Source organism: Lepidochelys kempii, chromosome 3 (genome assembly GCF_965140285.1).
Source record: "Lepidochelys kempii isolate rLepKem1 chromosome 3, rLepKem1.hap1, whole genome shotgun sequence".
In the NCBI taxonomy this organism is placed as follows: domain Eukaryota; kingdom Metazoa; phylum Chordata; order Testudines; family Cheloniidae; genus Lepidochelys; species Lepidochelys kempii.
Genome location: NC_136382.1, coordinates 72,647,312 through 72,666,236, shown reverse-complemented (window position 1 = coordinate 72,666,236; position 18,925 = coordinate 72,647,312). Strand labels below are relative to the sequence as shown.

The following is an 18,925-nucleotide window of genomic DNA, read 5'->3' as shown; positions in this document are numbered from 1 at the left end:
CCCGATTGGGAAAAAGCGTCTAGTATCAACCAGATTTATGTTGTCTTTAACTCGTCTCTTCACAGTTTTGTGAAAGCAGGGAAATGAAATGTTAGTGTTATGTCTCGAAGAATTTTGATTTTTTTTTTACAGAGACTTGTTTTAAGAAATGAAACACAAAACGTACAAACGTTCTGAGTTTCAGTAGCAAAGTGTTTACTTGCTCTGTGTTATGGGTAGCACCACACAGATCGGAAAATATTGTAAAAGATTCCCGCAGAGGTCAGAGAAATAAGAGAAACCATCAAGGCGGAATGTTCTGATGAGCGGTTTCGACTTGTCCAGCTTTTTCTCAACAAACCTTCCCTTCCTCTTGGGCGATGCTCATTGTGGCACGGATGCCGCGATCGAAGGGGTTTTTAAATGATCACGTTATTGGGTGGGGGGTGTTCTCCACCCCCCCCCCCCCGCTTCCTTGGTCGGGGCTTGTTTAAAACTCTTGCAAACGCGCTATTTCACGGTGATCAGTAAAACACACTGCGTTCATCACCCACTCCGAGCGGTGCCCACTCCGGGGAACTAATTTGGTGGCGGCCGCGGGGATGCTGCAGGAAAGATAATTAAGGAAGTTAGCAGGCGAGGGAGGGTCTAAAGAGTCAGTGCCCTGAATCACTTGACTTAGAGGAACGATCAGAAAATCCCCGTCTCCTTAAAGGCTGGGGCTTGTGCAGCCAGACTCCTTTACGCTATCCTGAGAGAGCGTCTCGTCTTTTTTAACCACTACTGTTTTTGCTTTATTGCAATCCCCAGCAGTAACGAGCCTGCCTAGAGCGCGGCTCCCAGTCCTGCCATGCCCTCCCCACACTCACAGCCCGGCCCCGGCTACGCACTCAACCTGCGGGGAACCCTGTGCCAGCGGCAACCTGACACCTCCCCCCGCTCATTGGACAGCGCCGCCGGCCCCGCCTCCATTGCCGGGGCTAGTCGTTCCCCAGCTCAGCCTCCCCGGTCTAGCTTGCAGCTCCTCTTAGGCCGGCTGCGGCTGCCAGTCACTTTGAGGGACGGCCCGCTCTCCCGGCCCCGGCCCCGCCCCTTCCCCCCTAATTGATATTATTGGAGTGTGGAGCTCGCAGCCAGGCTGCAGTCAGAGACTCGCAGGCAGCAACTACGGTGTGCAGGAAACGCATAGGCAAGAGGAGCAGGCAGCCGGGGGAGAGAGAGCTCCATGCAAAGGCAAAATAAAACACATAGCACAACAAACCCTTTAATCCCCAACAAGCGGCGGCAATAGCAGCAGCGATCGTCCAGTAAATTTCAAAATATCCTGCTCCTCCACCATGGTTTTTCAAACTAGGCTCCCTTCTTGGATTATTTTATGCTTCCTCTGGCTGTTTCGCTTTGCACACACGGGGGAGGCACAGGCTGCAAAAGAAGGTAAGGTGATGCAGAAAACAAAGTTTGGGCTTATTTATTTCCGTGCGCACACATTGCAATGTTTTAGTGTAGGGTCTACTGCAAACTGCATGCTGCCCTCTCCCCTCGTTAAACAGCGTCTTACTGAGGTGGGGGAGAGGCATCCACCACGGGCAGTGTGTGTGTGAATGCGTGCGTGTGTGAGAAAGAGGGAGGTCGGGACAAACTGCTTTTCCTTTAAGGAATTGGGTTTGCACGGCAGTGCACTTGAGGAGCTGATATATTGGGGAGGGGGTCACTGCAGGGGGTGCTGTCTATTGAATTGTTAATAGTACTAATAGTATTACTACTAGTAAGGTGAGGGTAAGAATCTCTCCCCCCCTCCCCTCGGGTGGAAGCTACTGTAGTTTGTCAGGGGCACGCAACCCGAGTGCCACAACCAGGACTGCACCGGAGTTTCACTACTCTGGGCGCACCCCCAAAGGGGTTGGGGGGGATTTCTGTTAGTCCCCCAGGCAATCATAAACTAGCTAATAAAGTCCGCTTCTCCGTTTCCTACTGATGCGGGCCTGCAGGTCTCAGAAACCTCTGGAAATGAGACACTACGGGGAAAGATGTGGCATAGATCATGTTGGGGGACGATTAAATGTCTCCGAGGGATGGGTCTATAGGATGCTATATACATGCATTATATTTGTGTATGTTATCTAGTAATCTGTAGGCATCTCTGACTAGATGTATATAGATAGAGATTTTTGTTCCATCTGCGTATCACAAACAGGGCTTCATAAATCCCATCACTCCAGCATCAATGTTTTGCATAAAACAAACGCATAATATTTCCTACTAAAAGAGAGCACGGGAAATTTTCTATCGGAGACTAACATACACACCAATTCAGAAAGTCAGTCCAGGCATTTCTTTTCGTATGGGGTGGGGGGATCTAAAAATGAGACCTTTTCACTCTGATAGTGTGGTATCAGTTTCCATCTTTGGGAAGAGAGGGCTTGGGGGTTTTCCCCTCTCCCAGATAGGTCAGTATTCGTCTCTGAACCATTGGCATAAAGGTAAAGGACCTTTCTGAGCCTGTAGCTGGAGCTTTACAACTAAGCTCTCTCTCAATTAAGATGTTCTTTGTCCCTAATAGAAGAGAAAAAAAAAAAAAACCAACCCAAAGGCCCTTCCTGGACGGCATTTCCAAAGTTTATTTGAAGAGATTTGCAAACTGGAATAATGAACTAACTCCTGGAAGGGCGAGAGAGGCTGCATGGGGGAGGTGAGCGGAAGCGAAGCGCAGACGGGAGCGGGGAGCTGGGCTTGGCAGCTGCTTTGTGCAGGCTGCGTGGGGAGAGCGCTTGGAGCTGTGACATGCTGCTCGACGGGCCAGAGTCCCACGTACACCTCGAGTTTGTGTTTCCGCTTCTAGCGCCCAGCAGTTCGTGTAGGCTGAGCTGGCAGGAGGCGGGGGTGGGGGGGAGCAGGCAGGGATTTCGGATCCCTATGGCTGTTAACCTGCTGCAGGCTCGGAAATCTCCTGCGCAAAAGTAACTTTCGTTGCCGCTGGCCCTCACCGTCTCTGGTGGTGAGAGAATCCAGCCCTCTGCAGACACCTCCTTCTCCGTCGGAAAGTAGCCAGGCAAAGGGGCTGGGGATAAGGGAGGAGAGAGCCCAGAAGTCCCTAAAGTTTTCCCAGCAGGAGCTGGATGAATAGGCGTCTCAAGAGGGAGAGAAGGTGATGGGGGTATCACTAGGGCGACGGGAGTTTGCAGGGGCAGAGGTGACCCAGCCAGGCCGGGTCTGGAAAGTTTGGAATAAAGGGATCCTGAGTGTGGGGAGAATTGAGCCTGGGTCCCGCCCGGGGTCACGGTGCACGCTGGTTTACACTGGGCGGTGAGTTCGCTGCCTTCCAGCCCGTCGCGGAGTCGCAGCGGCAGGGCTCGGAGGTTGCACACAGGTTAAACACCACCTTTGACTCAGCTCCCTCCTGCCTCCCGTAGGCTGCGGCTGCTGGGCTGGGAAAGGCTGCTTCAGCCCTAAAGCGCGTGGGGGAAGATCCTGGCCCTGTTGACGCCAAGGGGAGCCTTTGCCATTGACTTGAAGCGCGGCGGGGGGGGACGGGACGGACGGACACGATTGCGCCCGTGAGCTGGGCACGGAGATGCCCTGCCAGCGCGGACTGGCGGCATTTGAACCCCAGCGCCGAAGTGAGGGACCCGGCGGCGGGTTAGGGGGAGACCTCAGCTCCCCGGAGAACACGCGTGGGTCGGGGGTATGGAGGAGGCGAGAGGCTGCCCTTGGCTGTCCGCAAACAGCGGGCCCCTCCGGCTGGGTGCAGAGCCCGCGGGGGGAGTCCCCAGCTCGGGGAGCGCACGGGAGCTCAGCGCAAGGGGCACCGGGGGAGTGAATGATTCAGGCCGAAAAGGGCGGATTAAAGCCTCCCATTGACTTCCCCAGCCACTTTTCACTCTCTCTCTCCCAGCTTTGTCTTGTGTCCGCTGTAACGCAGTGAACCAGGCAGTCTTGCCTTTCTTCAAAACTGGGTAGCGTTGCTAGTCAGTTTCTGCAACAAGAAGAAGTTCCGAAGCTCAGCTCCTGCTCACTTTGAGCGCTGCATACAAGAACTTCAGGGCTGCCTTGGGAAGTAAATGGAGAATGTTTCCCACCTCTTGGGGAAAGTGTCTTTATCTCAGAAACGGGACATGCTGGATCTAGACTGTAACTGTGTAGTAAAAAAGGCTGTCACCCACATAACTTTTAAAAACTAAGCCCGCACTAGGAAATTAGCAATTCATATAACATTTTACCTATTCAAGGCATTGTACAAACGTCTGATTAGGAAAGATATTTCCCAGTAAGTTCTAGTGCAGTGAGGAGTACAACATATGATCATGGAAAGGTCATCTGTGTGGCACTGGCTTTTCATACTGCTTTTTTATGAAGAATTACTGCCAGATGACAACATGGTGTGTCCATCCACTACTGCATGGGCATGGTGATGAATGAATTACCTTAAACTTGCGCCATACCTAAATTTTTAGCTTATCAGCATTGTCCTTGATTAGCAAGCCAACACACACACCATCAATTCTTCTTTAGGTAGTTTTACTAGTTAAAGACCCTTAGATAGTGAGATTAATTAATTAATTAAGAAGATAATCTATGTAAAGAGAGAAGAGCAAATTTAATTGGTTAGTTTAAGTGTATGTTGGCTTACAGAAATGGAAGTTACAGTTTTGTCTTTAACATGTTTTAGCTATTCCTGTCAGCATGAACCTTTGTGAAAAAAAGTTTGATCCTTCTAATAATGTTTTAAAAAAACTATTATTTGAAATTATATTTGACATGGAGTCTAAACCAAAGGTATTGCTCAACTTAACAAAAAGTTAATTATACTGAATTCAAGTTTAAGAATTAAAGCAGAAGATCAAAATATATGTAACTACTTATTCGTATACAGCCTTTTACATTGGTATTGGTAGAGATGTAATAATTTTTTATAATTAAAATATATTTGTGGTTATTTGAAATTGAAATGTGTTTCTCTTTTGTTAAAAATGGAACAGTTATTTGTTAAGCAGTAAATATGACTGTTTTTGTTCCAAAAATGTAGCATATATAGGCAGATATAACATATATACAGATATAACATTAGGATTTCTTTCTTTCCAGTTTACAAGATTATTTTTTAAAATGCAATCTAACAACTTATTTCATAGAGTTGCTTAGAAATTTCAAGGTTAACTAATGCAAGTGCTTTTTAGAAATTTGTGAAAACATATGCAATAATATATTCTGAGATTTAAGACTATCATTAAATATAATCTCAAGCTGATAGTTAACAAAATATCAATATGATTTCCCCCAATATGTAATAAAGTGGACATTTTATATTTATATTTAACAATTTGTTTATTGGACTAAGATTGAGAAGTCTGCATTAAACACTTTTACCAGAAAGTCACATCTAATTAACAGCTCTGTGTATCAGAACTTTTTAGAAGTCTCATTGGATGTGTATACACATATGAAAATATTTACTTAATAAAATGTTGCACAAGAATTAATTCTAACTAATATGCGCGTTCAGTATTTTGAAAATGCATGATGCTACATAAGTACAAATCCTTATTTTGTGGAAGCTTATTTGTCATATATTGACTTATTTAAATTAAGTCTCATAAATATTAAGGAACCATCTTTCCTTGTGCATTACCCTTGACTTCAGAGTGGGGGTCCAAGAAGGATGTAGTGTCCAACAGTGTCCAAATCAGTCTGGACAATGTTGAAATATTGCTGAATTTCATTTTTAAAAAAATCCTAATTTTAATGAAAAGTACATGGGAAATATCCTTTGTAAGAAGGAGCAAGAGGAACAGATATTTACGATTAAACCTTAGAATCTTTGACACTTAGATAATAAGATGGTAAGTATAAATATGTAGACAGGCATAGACAAAGATGCAGTAAAAAAATAAGATTTAAATATTTCTGCTTAATAAAAATGTGAATATCATACCTTAAATAATATAAAAACTTTTCTAATTACAAACATGCATATAATGGTGAATATACATAATATATTTATTCCTTTATTAAATAATTTTGACTGATAAAAAGAAGACTTTATATACATTCTTGTTGAATTTCATCACAAAGTTTTTGATTTAGTTTTTTAAATTATGAAGTTCTTTCTTTAATACATAGCGGATACTTTTTCTCTTGCAGTAATATTGCTGGACTCTAAAGCACAACAGACAGAGTTGGAGTGGATTTCCTTCCCTCCTAATGGGGTAAGTACTCAGAACAAACAAACAAACAAAACAAAAAAAACCCATCGTCCAAACATTGCTGGGTGTTTCATCGAGAGAAATTTTTAAACGTGCTTTAAACAAGCTGGTATTCCCCAAATTTCCCTCAGTAATCATAGTGAGTGTTTACAGCTCTTAAGTTTCTGTTGTGAAAAGAAGCATACCTCAGGTTACAGTGTACAAAAGCAAGCTAATTACAAGGAAGAGTCTCTTCAGTAACTCACCTAAACCCCTTTATTAGCTTTATGCTTTGTAGTGTAATCCTTTGTGGTGTACTAGAAGGCTTTGTGTACTTGTGACACTGTATTTTAAATATATTTTTCTTTTCTCTTTTTCTTTTTAGAAGCATTGTAGGCAACAAATATATTTGTATATGGAAACTGCCTCAGAGCATGTTATTGGATATTTTCCAAATAAACAGTGATAAGAACTTTATATACAATATATTTGTTGTAATTGAATAGCGTAGTATGAAGTGCTCTAAAATATAAATGTCTGAATTAGAGATAGGTCTAAACCAAAACCCACACCTGAGCATCCCCAAATTTTAAGGAGTTTGAAATCTGGCTCTAAGTCCAAATTTTGTGGCTTGGGCCTAGTTCTCATTTATATACTGCAATGCCTTTTAGAACACATGCATCCCAAGATGTTCTATGAAAACTTATCAACATGCAAATCCATCATTACACAAATGATAAACTTAGGACATCCTATGCTAATTGTCATGTTTATTGTCTATTAATAAGTTATCAAATAGCTGTGTCTTCAGCTCTTAATTAGAAATTGTGAAAAAACATATCCCTCATCTCTTGAGGAAGAACATTTCAAGAGAGGAGAGTATGGCCAGTTGTATTTACCTTAGAACTCAATCCTACAAACCTGAAGTCATGTGAGTGGTTCTTACTCCTGGAAGCCATCTCATTGACTTTGTTGGGGCTCCTCGCATGAATAAGTGCTTGCGGGATCAGGCCCTTAATCTTCAGCGCCTTATGAAATCTGGAGCCAGAAGAGCATGACGTGTAAGTGAGGATATAAAAGTGAAATAAATCCTTTAAATAAGAAGAATGAAAATCTGAAAGTGTCTTAGTTTAAAAGCAAGATCGTAAAATCAATACAAGCACAAACTGGAAAGGAGTCTGAAGACGTGAGAAACTACATAATGTGAGCCGAATGCTTAAGATTGATAATAACTTTGGCATTAGCATTTTGCATTGATTGAAGCCTTTTAATAGAGGTGTCTAAAAGATTAGTTAGAAGAGAATTGCAGTAGTCTAGCCTGGAGGTAATAAAAGTATGAGCTTTGCCAATGTATTTGAGGATGAAAGGTAGAAACATAGTTGACTAATATTGTACAAATGGTAAAAAGATGACTTTGTAAGGTTAGAAATACGGATTCAAAGGAACACTGAGAATCTAAAATAACAGCTAAACGATCGTCAGAGAGAATGGCTAAAAAGTAGTTTCTTATAAACTAACAAAAAATTACAATTTATTAATGGTGTTATTAAAAAATTAAAAATATAGTACAATTTTTTGTTAAATTCAGCTGCATTTAATTCTCCCCTATGTAGTACAAATATCATGAAAACATTCACAAATAGATGAGAGAAACCAATACATCATCGTATGCTAGTTAAATTTCAGTGGCAAATGTACTCTCTGGCTCTGAGTGGCATGAAACATGTTTTAAATAACTAAAGGAATTAACATGTAATATGGTGTAGGTATACGATATGTATTAGTGGGAGAGAACATCATGTATTTCACATATATGTATATAAAAACAATGGGATAAAGACAAATAAAAAAAGTTAAGTGTCTGAAAAGTCAAATATAGTGTTCAGATCACTCCAAGATGATTTTTTAAGCAGTAGTTTTCAAATATCGTCGACAAATACAATTATATTCCGAAGTATGTATAATGTGTGCCTGTCAAGGGGAGGAAGTTTGAACTCTTTCAGGGGAATGTTTGAGTAGTACAGCTATTACTACTGAAATTTTTCAGAGAAACCAAAAAAGAAATGCACACAAACTATCCTTATGATCTTCCCCGTGGTTTTAGAAAGATGGGTAAGGTGAGACGATGGGTGTTAGCATAAGAGATGATCTCTACTGGATCGTTTTTTTTCCATCCAAAGGAATAATCTGAGCACCTCCAAGATTAATTATATTGGTGTGGTAGGATTTTAACACGCATGGAATCTCTGGCTCTTCTTCTGGTTTGTGTTACCCTACCCAATGCAGAGTTTTGTATTTTTATGGTTATTTTGGAGGATTTTGGGGAGAGAAGAAAGGAATGCAGATGATCAGTTGTCTGTATTCTGCTCTTTGGATACGCTTGGGTAACTCATTTGACTTCAAAGGTGTTGCACTATTGTAACTTTGGAAATCTGAGAGCAGGATCTCGATCATGATGGGAAGACTGCTTACATGAGATAAAACATAAAATACTCAAAATGAAACTGAGAACGAGAGCAGCAGAATGAAACTCTCAGAGTGAACTTAGGCGCTGAGCCCTTTTTGTGAACTGTTTTTTGTACTGCAGTAATGCCAAAAGCCCTGCTTCATGGCCGTGTTTCTCTTTTGTTGTTGTTGTTGTTTGTTTGCTAACCTTATCAATACTAGTCCATACAGGAGAAAAAAATCTTGGTGGTTAAAATCTACTAAATGTATAATGAAGATAAGCTTTCTTCCTTTCTAAAGAGTGTTAGGTTTTAAAATGTAATAATTTGTTAACTATAGAAACATTTCATAATATTTTACTATAAGCTAATACCAGATGTGTGGTACCATATATACCATATCTATAGTAGCTGAAATACTTTGAAATGCATTTTGATATTTACAACTTCTGTCCATTTCAACACTTACAGCCATAATATATTTTGTGGTAATAACTTCCAGCATCAGTTCATCAACATTTACTTTTCTTGGCGTAGTGGAGCAACATTAAATGATCTCATTTGCTGTCAAGTAGGCTTGTGAAATATTGCATGCTGCATGACTTTTGGTCTGAGAAACCAATGTCTGTTCGTGTTTGCCTTCCCACCAGTAACAGCACATTCTTTAGGTGTTCAGTCCTGGCAGGTGCTGTGTGCTCTAGCCAATCCAATAAAGCACATGCTTAATGTTAAGCACATGAGTAGTTTCACTGATGTTAAGCATATTGTAAAGTGCTTTGTTGAAATGGTCTGAGCACTTGGAGGGATTGAGATCTAGTTGGCTGTGTTATTAGACACCATTTAACTAATTGAACTCTTTAAAATATTCCCATTTTATTCAAGTTGTAATTTCTGCTATGAATTGAGCACTGCAATACATTTATAAAAGGTGTAAGGGCCAGATTCTGCTTTTAGTTATACCTGGGTAAATCTGGAATAAGGGTCTAACCTTAGCCCAACTGATTTCAGTGGGAGTTTTGATGTTGACTTCAGTAGGTCTGGGATTTGTTTCCAACTTCGTAAAGACAATGGAATTATTGTGCATTTACCATTTTAGCGCCTAGATACCATAGTGACTGAGAAATGAAAAAAGAAGGAAAGCAGGCCCTGAAACTTGCAGATCCTTATTCAGATGATTAGCCCTTACTCAAGTATGTAACCCCATTGACTTCAAATGAAATCCCATTATAGTGAGATAAGATTGTTTTACTATTGGTCAGTGAAACCTATTCATATGAGTAGGGGTTTGCAGGATCAGGTTTGTAGTTTGTAAATGGGAGCTGAAAATGGCCCTAAATGCATAAAGTGACAAAACTTCATGATTTCTTTTTTCTCCATTTTCAGTTTGTTTTCCCTGCAAAATGTGATGATGATCACAATAATGGTAATAAATTAAAGTGTAAAAATAATAATTTCAAATGCAGAGTAAAAAGAAAAGGAGTACTAGTGGCACCTTAGAGACTAACCAATTTATTTGAGCATAAGCTTTTGTGAGTTAGTCTCTAAGGTGCCACTAGTACTCCTTTTCTTTTTGTGAATACAGAGTAACATGGCTGCTACTTTGAAATGCAGAGTAGTAACTAATAAAGAATCAGGGCTTATTGAGTCAGGGCTCATTGCTTGTGAACCAAAAAGTGTCACTGAGGTTTAGGTGTGCAAGGTCTGCAAGTTTAAGGGCTCTCAGTTTCTGAGACTTCTTTGTTGATTATAGATTTGTTTCTAGCAGCAAATCATTGACCACCTTCTTCATTCCTTGCTTACCTAAAATTCTGATTGATGTAAGAGAATGTAGGACTGAACCCCAACTATAAGCAGTATTTGAGTATATTGTACAGTACTTTCTAAAACTTGTAATTAATGTAACTGTAAACTGTTGTAATATGAATAATATATTTTGAAGGTTATTTACTTGCTAAAATACATGGAACACAAACTAGAACGCGCTTAAAATTTGTACTTTTCTTATACAAAACATTAGCATTTTAATAGTACTCCACTATTTTTTATGAGGCTTCACTGTTTACAAAGAAGGAAGACCAGATCTGTGTCAGAGTATTTTTATATATGTACGGATTTAGTACAGCAGTAAAATGCTGTCTTGTATTAATAACTGTTTGTTGTTGTTTTAGTGGGAAGAAATTAGTGGACTGGATGAAAATTACACTCCTATACGAACATACCAGGTATGCCAGGTCATGGAACCTAACCAAAATAACTGGCTTCGGACTAACTGGATTGCAAAAGGCAATGCACAAAGGATTTTTGTAGAACTGAAATTCACTCTGAGGGATTGTAACAGTCTTCCTGGAGTACTGGGGACATGTAAAGAAACTTTTAACTTATATTATTATGAAACAGACTACGACAATGGCAGGAATATCCGAGAAAATCAGTATGTAAAAATAGACACCATTGCAGCAGATGAAAGTTTTACCCAAGGTGACCTTGGGGAGAGAAAAATGAAACTTAACACAGAGGTGAGAGAGATTGGAGCTTTGTCCAAGAAAGGATTTTATCTTGCATTTCAAGATGTAGGTGCCTGCATTGCTTTGGTTTCTGTCAAAGTCTACTACAAGAAATGCTGGTCTATTATTGAGAACTTAGCTATTTTTCCAGATACAGTGACTGGCTCAGAGTTTTCCTCTCTAGTTGAGGTACGAGGAACTTGTGTCAGCAGCGCAGAAGAGGAGGCTGATAACTCTCCTAGGATGCACTGTAGTGCAGAAGGAGAATGGTTAGTGCCTATTGGAAAGTGTATCTGCAAAGCTGGATACCAGCAAAAAGGAGACACTTGTGAACGTGAGTAAACCTACACTTTTAATAATATCCTACAATAGCAGGTGGGTTCTACAGTCACATTTCTATTGTCTTTGCATCAAAATATGGTATTAGGCCCATACTAATACTTTGAGCATTTGAATCTATACACTTCATACTGGCGAACTTAAATCAGTCAGCTCTTTCAGGAATGGAAGTCAACATTTGCATATTGCATTTTCAAATATAAAATAGGCAATTCAGAGCACAGTTTAATGTAAATACAGTTGCAGAAATTACAATTCACACAGAAATAAGCTCAGGATGACATTCAGTGTAGTTCTTTGTAATGCTACTGAACAGATTGTATCTTGCTAAGAAGACCTTATTAACGTTCTTGTGTATGAGCATTATATAAACTACTTGCTGCTGTTCCATATGTTTTGTGACAGAAAATTATAAGGAAAATAAAACTCAGGATATATGGAATTTGTGCTAAAGCATGTTTATTAATGTATAGCACATACTCCAAATGAAACCTGAGCTACAAAGTTTTGAATCTGCATTTCATTCTCACTCCTGTGCAAATGCAGTAGATTTATTTATTTTAAATCTGTTTCTTTCAAACAGAATATATCAAAATATCGAGTGGCAGAATTTCAGTCAATATTTTTTACATAAAATTAATTCAGCTAGAATCTTAAAAATAAAACTTTTGGGTTATTTATGGATTACATTGGGACTACTATGGAGAGCTTTTTATTTTGTATTTTCAGCATGTAGTTCATCTGGTAGTGTTAGGTTATTGGAAAGCAGTTACATTTCAGAGTAACACACAGGATTAACATTTTCACTCTGGCTAGTGAATAAAAATCTCAACGTAGTTTGCTTTTTGAAAACAATCTCTTTAGGTCTTGATGCTGTCACCTGTATTCATATACTTACTCTGCAAGTAAATGGAGCTACTTGGGTACAAAGGCAATTCTGAGCATAAGTGTGACACAATCGGGCTGTTTTGTTTACAGTGAAGGTTCTAGGATACTAGGTACTTTGTATAGTGAGTAATGGTTTCAAATATATTTAACACAGAAACTGATATGCCATCAGATTTTTCTTGTAGCGTATGATAGAAACATACTTGTCTGTTTGTAGTGCTGCAGAAAAAATGATATAAAATAAATGTGAAAGTGAGAAAATACCAAAAAGTAAAACAATTACAGGCATTGAAAAATCAAGGGAGTGACGTATATCTGACTTATTTTGGGGTTAAGACTAAACCCTGCAGTCAATGAGTTTAATGAGAGTTTTGTCTGTGTAAGGATTGGAAAAGGACTGCAGAATTTGGCTCATACTGAAAGGAAGAAAGCAAGCAGCGTCTGATCCTGAATCCTTAGTCTTCAGGAAATTCACATGATTGCCTTCAGCAGGGGTTTACAATGGAAGATTTGGTACATAGTTGGAGTGTGTGGAGTTGGTCTGGGATCTTTCCAGCTTTCTTTCAGCATTGTGGGGGAAGGGCTGAGTTTCTACCGTGTGGAGGGTGATCTCATTAAGAGTTATAATGTGAAAACTGCCCACAAAAATCAGTTCAATACGGTGTGTCTAGGCTCTGTTAAAAGTATTAAAATCATTTGGCCCCCATCAGAGCACATTCTGAAACCTTCAAAGGCTTTCTCTGGAGACACTGACTTTTTTTTTTTAAGCATCTTAGTTAACTCACAGTTGATGATGTGAACCATGGATAGGTCTATAATTATAATACTAATTTTCTTTGACTTTCAGTAAAGGAGAGAAAGTGCCCAGCCAAAGGGAAGTAGGGGTAAAGGGGGAGGGGGAAGGGAATCAGTGTTTGGTAATTGGAATTCAAGTAAATTGTTTATTAAATAGGCTTCTTAATTTCTAACCACAGCGATGTTGACAAAGGAATTAAATGATAACTTGTACTTGAGTTCATTTGCAAGAACATTGCCCATTTTTGGCCTGCTTCCAGAGCAATTGCTAAGAGAATACGCAACTCTGGAAGCAGTCCAGAGGCACATTGATAGGATTTCTCCACTTTTCTTTCAGTGATCTTGTTAAGAGTTTGAAAACAAACTCTGGCTCCATATTGAGGCAAGTTAATATATTGAGGCGAGAGAGAGGGTGGGAGGCAGCCACTCACAGAATGAATGCTGTTACCAGCTTGAAGTCCAAATGATCTGGGTGACTCTGTGGCTCTGTAGTAGTTGCATTCTGTGATACTCGTTAGGATTCTCTGCACTTGAAGATGTTATTAAGTATGATCAACTATATAGTGACTGATAATGCAGCTGACATACTGATACTGTCACTGTTTTTGTGACAGATATTGAAAGAAACTTATCAGGATGTTGACACTAATGCAAGTGGCTATCTGTTACTGTCAAACTTTGAAACAGATCAAGCAGAAGCAGGTCGGTGCATGCTTCCTTAATCCAAACCTTTTGTGGTCCTTCTTAAGGACTCAAAGCTGCAAACCCAGGCATTCTGCATTGACTTCATGCTAGTAAGCACTGGACATAAGACCCTGTCTTGATGGTTGAAAAAGATACCTTTTCTTTCTTCAATCATGGTGGCTCAATGGACTAAATTTAAGTTAACACCATTGAAACCCTGCTAAGATGCAGGCTAACATGTTTGAAGATGTATTAGTTGGCTGGGTTGTAGCCAAGGGAGGATGGTTGGTGAGAGCATAGGCTACAACATAGTCATCTAATACATCTTCAGATGTGTTAGCCAGCATCCTAACAGGGCTTTTTGATTGTGTTACGCTAACTTATTTGAGCTACACTGGTTGAAAAAGTCATCTTTTTTGTCTCTCATGACATTACCAGTGAGTAAGTATTTGCAGGACCTTAAGAAACAACATTTTATCTTTTAATTTTAATTTAGACAAATTTCACTCCCAGTACGTTGGCAGAGGATATTTGTGTCATGTAAACAAATACTCTGCAAATAGTAGTAACTGATAGTGCTTATCAAAGATTAAATATTAAACTTGGGCACTAGTTTTCCCCTTGTGTTCTATCTCCAGTACCAAATCTTTTAATGTGTATCTATATATAAATGTCCTTATTTTGGATGTACATTGAATTATTCACATAATAAATTTGCATTCCATTAGCATCTTGATGCATAAACCAAGTTAGGACTACATTGTGCTAGGTACTGCACAGACGTATAATAGAAACTGTCTCTGCCCCCAAAGAATTTACAGTCCTAGTTTAAGGCAAGCCACAACAGCTAGGTGAAATGAAGTGTGTGTGGGGGTGGGGAGGAGGAGGGCGGTAGCGGTAATAACATAGGCCACGTCTGCGCTATCTGCTGGATCGGTGGGTAGTGATTGATTGATTGGGGATCACTGGACGCGATAAATCAATCCCCAATCGCTCTGCTGTCGACTCTGGAGCTCCACCAGGGTGACAAGCTGAAGCGGAGTCGACGGGGGAGCGGCAGCAGTCGATCCAGCGCTGTGAGGACGCGAAGTAAGTAATTCTAATTCGATCGAAGGTACGTCGACTTCAGCTACGCTATTCTCGTAACTGAAGTTGCGTATCTGAGATCGACCCCCACCCCCCACCCCAGTGTAGACCAGGCCATAGTCTTAGCTTTAGAGAGCTTACATTTTAAGGCTTGATCCTGACAGTGCTTAGGAAATGGTGAGCCCCTAAAACATCCACAGACATACTGTTTCTGCTACTGTAAAAACAAATGGAAATGTTAGCACTTGGGAGCACTACATAGGACCCATTCCTGCAATTCTCACGTAGCCTATGACCTGTGCAGTGGGAATTTCACCTATTTTGCCTATGCAAGGACCGCATTTGGGATAATATTTGAATAACTGTGGTTTGGGGGAAAGGAGGGAAATTCTTTGTAAAGTTCTACTATAATCCACTTGCCATATGTTTCACATTATTTAAAGAGAAACTATGCCCATTTGCTCCTGAGCAGCAGTATGATATTTCAGAAGGTAGGAAGCACCTTTCAACATGAATGAACTGAAAAAATATAGGTGAAAATTAATTTGGCACCACGTCTGAAAATTCAGATTTCTGGAGTAAGCCAAACAGGTACAGTTTACTCTTATCTGCTTTGTAATACTATGTGCATTAGAAGAACACAACAGAATACAATTTGCTTATCCAAAAAATGGGAGAGGGCTACAACTTGTTATGGAATGCATGTCACTGAAGTGAAGGGTACATGCTTGATTTTTGGGCTGCACTGTATATTGTATGCAGCAACTTGCAACCTGCCACAAACTGCTACAGGAACTACTGATTTCTTTTGGGATATAAACTTTTGGAGCTAGTAAATGTGACTTGACAGAGAGGTCCAGTCTATGAGATGCATTATATGTGACACATTTGTGATATGTCATTTTTAGTTACATTTTCAGGCATATTCCACTTCAGAATAATTTTTCTGATCAGTCTGTGTTAACACTGAGCTAATGTCATAGCATACTGTTAGGAGGGACTGCACTGCTGGAGGAGCCTGCTTCAGAGACTTAAAGATTGGCCATTAAAAATCTCATAGCACTTCTAATAAGAGTAGATTGTATGAACTGTAAATCAATGTAGAATTTGGCCCAGGGTGTCTTTCTGAAGAGTTGTGGCTAACCTGCAGTTTGGGGTAATTATCTCCTGTCTACCTAAATTCCATGCTGTTTCAGTTTTCCCTGTTCCTCTTCCTTTGCACTGCTGCAAAGGCTTATACGGAGTCAAAACCTTCAAGTCCTTTGCTGGAGTAGAGTAAGTAAGGTTGGATCCGTCTCCCTCCCAGTACTCCCAGGCACAGAGCTGTATTGTATTAGGTGGGGCATTTCAGTGTGGGGAGGTGGTGTGCTTGGAACACAATGCACTAGCTGTCCTCACCTGTCTATGGTGTGACTTCAAGCAAGTTGTAGCTAAGGCAGAGCACAGGCAATTTGTAGCTGGGTCTCTGATGGCCTCTCTCCTGTCTGCACCCAGCAAAAGCTGGATGCGGCAGACTCTGCCCCACGTTCTTTTCCCTTTTCTAAAGTGTTCTGTAATGTTTCTGTGCACTATTAAACAGTTACTGGTTTGGTCCCCAGATGTGACTCTGTTTCAGTGGTGGATGCTTCTGTGTATATCAGTTTGTGAAGAATTTATGTAGGGTTTAAAAAATGTGGCTGAAACCTACTTGCTGGAGGATGAGAAAGGTAAGTACAGGGCTCTGACCTCCTGCCATCCCCAGCTGTTCAGAGGAGAGCTGGAATTTCCATGGGCTTTCCTGAAGATGCTGCTTAGGGACACCATGTTTTTATATTAGTCTTTGGCTAAAAAATGACTCAGTTGCTAGAAGGTAAAAGGATACTGGTTTGTTTTTCTTTTCCAGAGAGTTGTGGCTGCCTTTCATGGAGTGGCTAGGTAGGAGAGTTATCTCTTCCACAGCATCCTAGCTGTTATGGAGACAAGGGTTTTTTACTACTCTACTACATCCTTCTGGTCTAACTGAAGGTGGAATGGGTCTTCAGTACTGTCCTGCTCCTTTAGCCTTTTGGGTGCTTTGAGTAGAGGAGGGAAGGGGGAAGAAGTTTATTCTATTTTACTACTTCTCCAGCCTTCTCCCCCTCTTCTTCAACCCTCCCCCCTCAGAATTCCATGCTTTCCTAAGTTAAAGGAGGGAGAGGGAGTCTTGCTTGTGGTCAGCGGGTGATAGGTCCCCAACACCACCACCCTTTCAGTCACTCAACTACTTACCTACAGGCTATACCAGGCCTGTTAAGCTGCAAGGCATAGATAGGAGGTTCCTTTGAAGCATTTCCTTATGATATATGCCCCTGAAACTGGCTACTCACAAAATCGAAGACCCTCAGAATCAATGTAGCCCATTTTACCAATTTTACCTTAAACTACCGCTCCTGCATAACACACAGCACTTGCAATGAAACAAAAGTAAGCTTATTTAAGAAAGAATAGAGATTCCATTAGAAACGAGAGAGTGACGAGGAACAAATGGTTACAGTACAAAGCAAAATCATAAAACGCAAACTAAGACCTACACCTATGAATAGTTCTTTCCTTTCTAGTAGGAACAGGAGAAAATAGTAGGTTGCCCCCCAAGTTCAGTCTGTTGCAGAGCTCATTGGCTTCACAGGAACCGGGGTCCAGCCTTTCACAAAAAATACCTCTGCACAACAAAATGTCTGATCAGTGAATGGATTCAGAGTACTTCTCCTCACTGTGTTATACTGAAAGTCTTTTGTCTTTATTCATAGGCAGGGCGATCCCCTGTCTGTTATAATGCTTCTTTTTTGTTTCCAAGTGGTTTTGATTGTTGGCAGGAGGATTCTGGTGGTTTTCCATTGACTGTTCTGTGATGGGGCAGTGGTAGACAATTGAACCTTGCATTATGTTACTTGCTAACCAGGGAGGGAGGCAACTCCCTCCTGCTTGAATAGGCCATCACCAAAAAAATCACTCCATGGTGACTGCCTTTAACTTTGAGACCTTAGGGCCATAAACTACAATATAGTTACATTCTTCCTTCGGTATTACCCCTACATACATTATGCCATGATTTTGAACAAGCTTTCAGCAGAGACCTTACATGTTACCCTTTGTGGATAATTATCCTGTGAGCAATGTATTTGATGTAATGAGTTTGTCATGTCTGAGATGAGAGCTGTTTGCAAAGAACGGGGGATCCTTTGTCAAGAAACCTGTGCCAGAGAAGCCTTCCCTGAATAATCAAAATCAGGTATAAATCCAGATTTGTGTTTAGTTGTTGATCAAATGCTGGGTATATCCACTCCCAAGAGAAGGAGACGCATGGTGGTGGTCGGGGACTCTCCCCTCGGGGACTGAGTCATCTATCTGCCGCCCTGATCGGGAAAACAGAGAAGTCTGCTGCTTGCCAGGGGCTAAGATTTGCGATGTGTCAGAGAGACTGCCGAGACTCATCAAGCCCTCGGATCGCTACCCCTTCCTGCTTCTCCACGTGGGCACCAATGATACTGCCAAGAATGACCTTGAGCGGATCACTGCGGACTACATGGCTCTGGGAAGAAGGATAAAGGAGTTTGAGGCGCAAGTGGTGTTCTCGTCCATCCTCCCCGTGGAAGGAAAGGGCCAGGGTAGGGACCGTCGAATCGTGGAAGTCAACAAATGGCTACGCAGGTGGTGTCGGAGAGAAGGCTTTGGATTCTTTGATCACGGGATGGTGTTCTATGAAGGAGGAGTGCTAGGCAGAGACGGGCTCCACCTTACGAAGAGAGGGAAGAGCATCTTTGGGAGCAGGCTGGCTAACCTAGTGAGTAGGGCTTTAAACTAGGTTCACCGGGGGAAGGAGACCAAAGCCCTGAGGTAAGTGGGCAAGCAGGATACCGGGAGGAAGCACAGGCAGGAACATCTGTGAGGGGAGGGCTCCTACCTCATACTGAGAATGAGGGGCGATCAGCACGTTATTTCAAGTGCCTATATACAAATGCACAAAGCCTTGGAAACAAGCAGGGAGAACTGGAGGTTCTGGTGAAGGCAA

General features: G+C 41.1%; 1 protein-coding gene across 6 annotated transcripts in view; it reads left to right on the top strand.

The window, feature by feature from the left end:
• Positions 1 to 1,107: 1,107 nt before the first annotated feature.
• EPHA7 (EPH receptor A7) overlaps positions 1,108 to 18,925 on the top strand; it is a 170,101-nt gene continuing 152,283 nt past the window's right edge. For all 6 annotated transcript variants that reach the window (XM_073336778.2, XM_073336777.2, XM_073336779.1 and 3 more), the window contains exons 1-3: positions 1,108 to 1,413; positions 6,118 to 6,182; positions 10,771 to 11,440. In XM_073336778.2, coding sequence (XP_073192879.1) covers positions 1,317 to 1,413; positions 6,118 to 6,182; positions 10,771 to 11,440 — 832 coding nt within the window. In that variant the 5' untranslated portion in view covers positions 1,108 to 1,316. The remainder of the gene's footprint in view (positions 1,414 to 6,117; positions 6,183 to 10,770; positions 11,441 to 18,925) is intronic.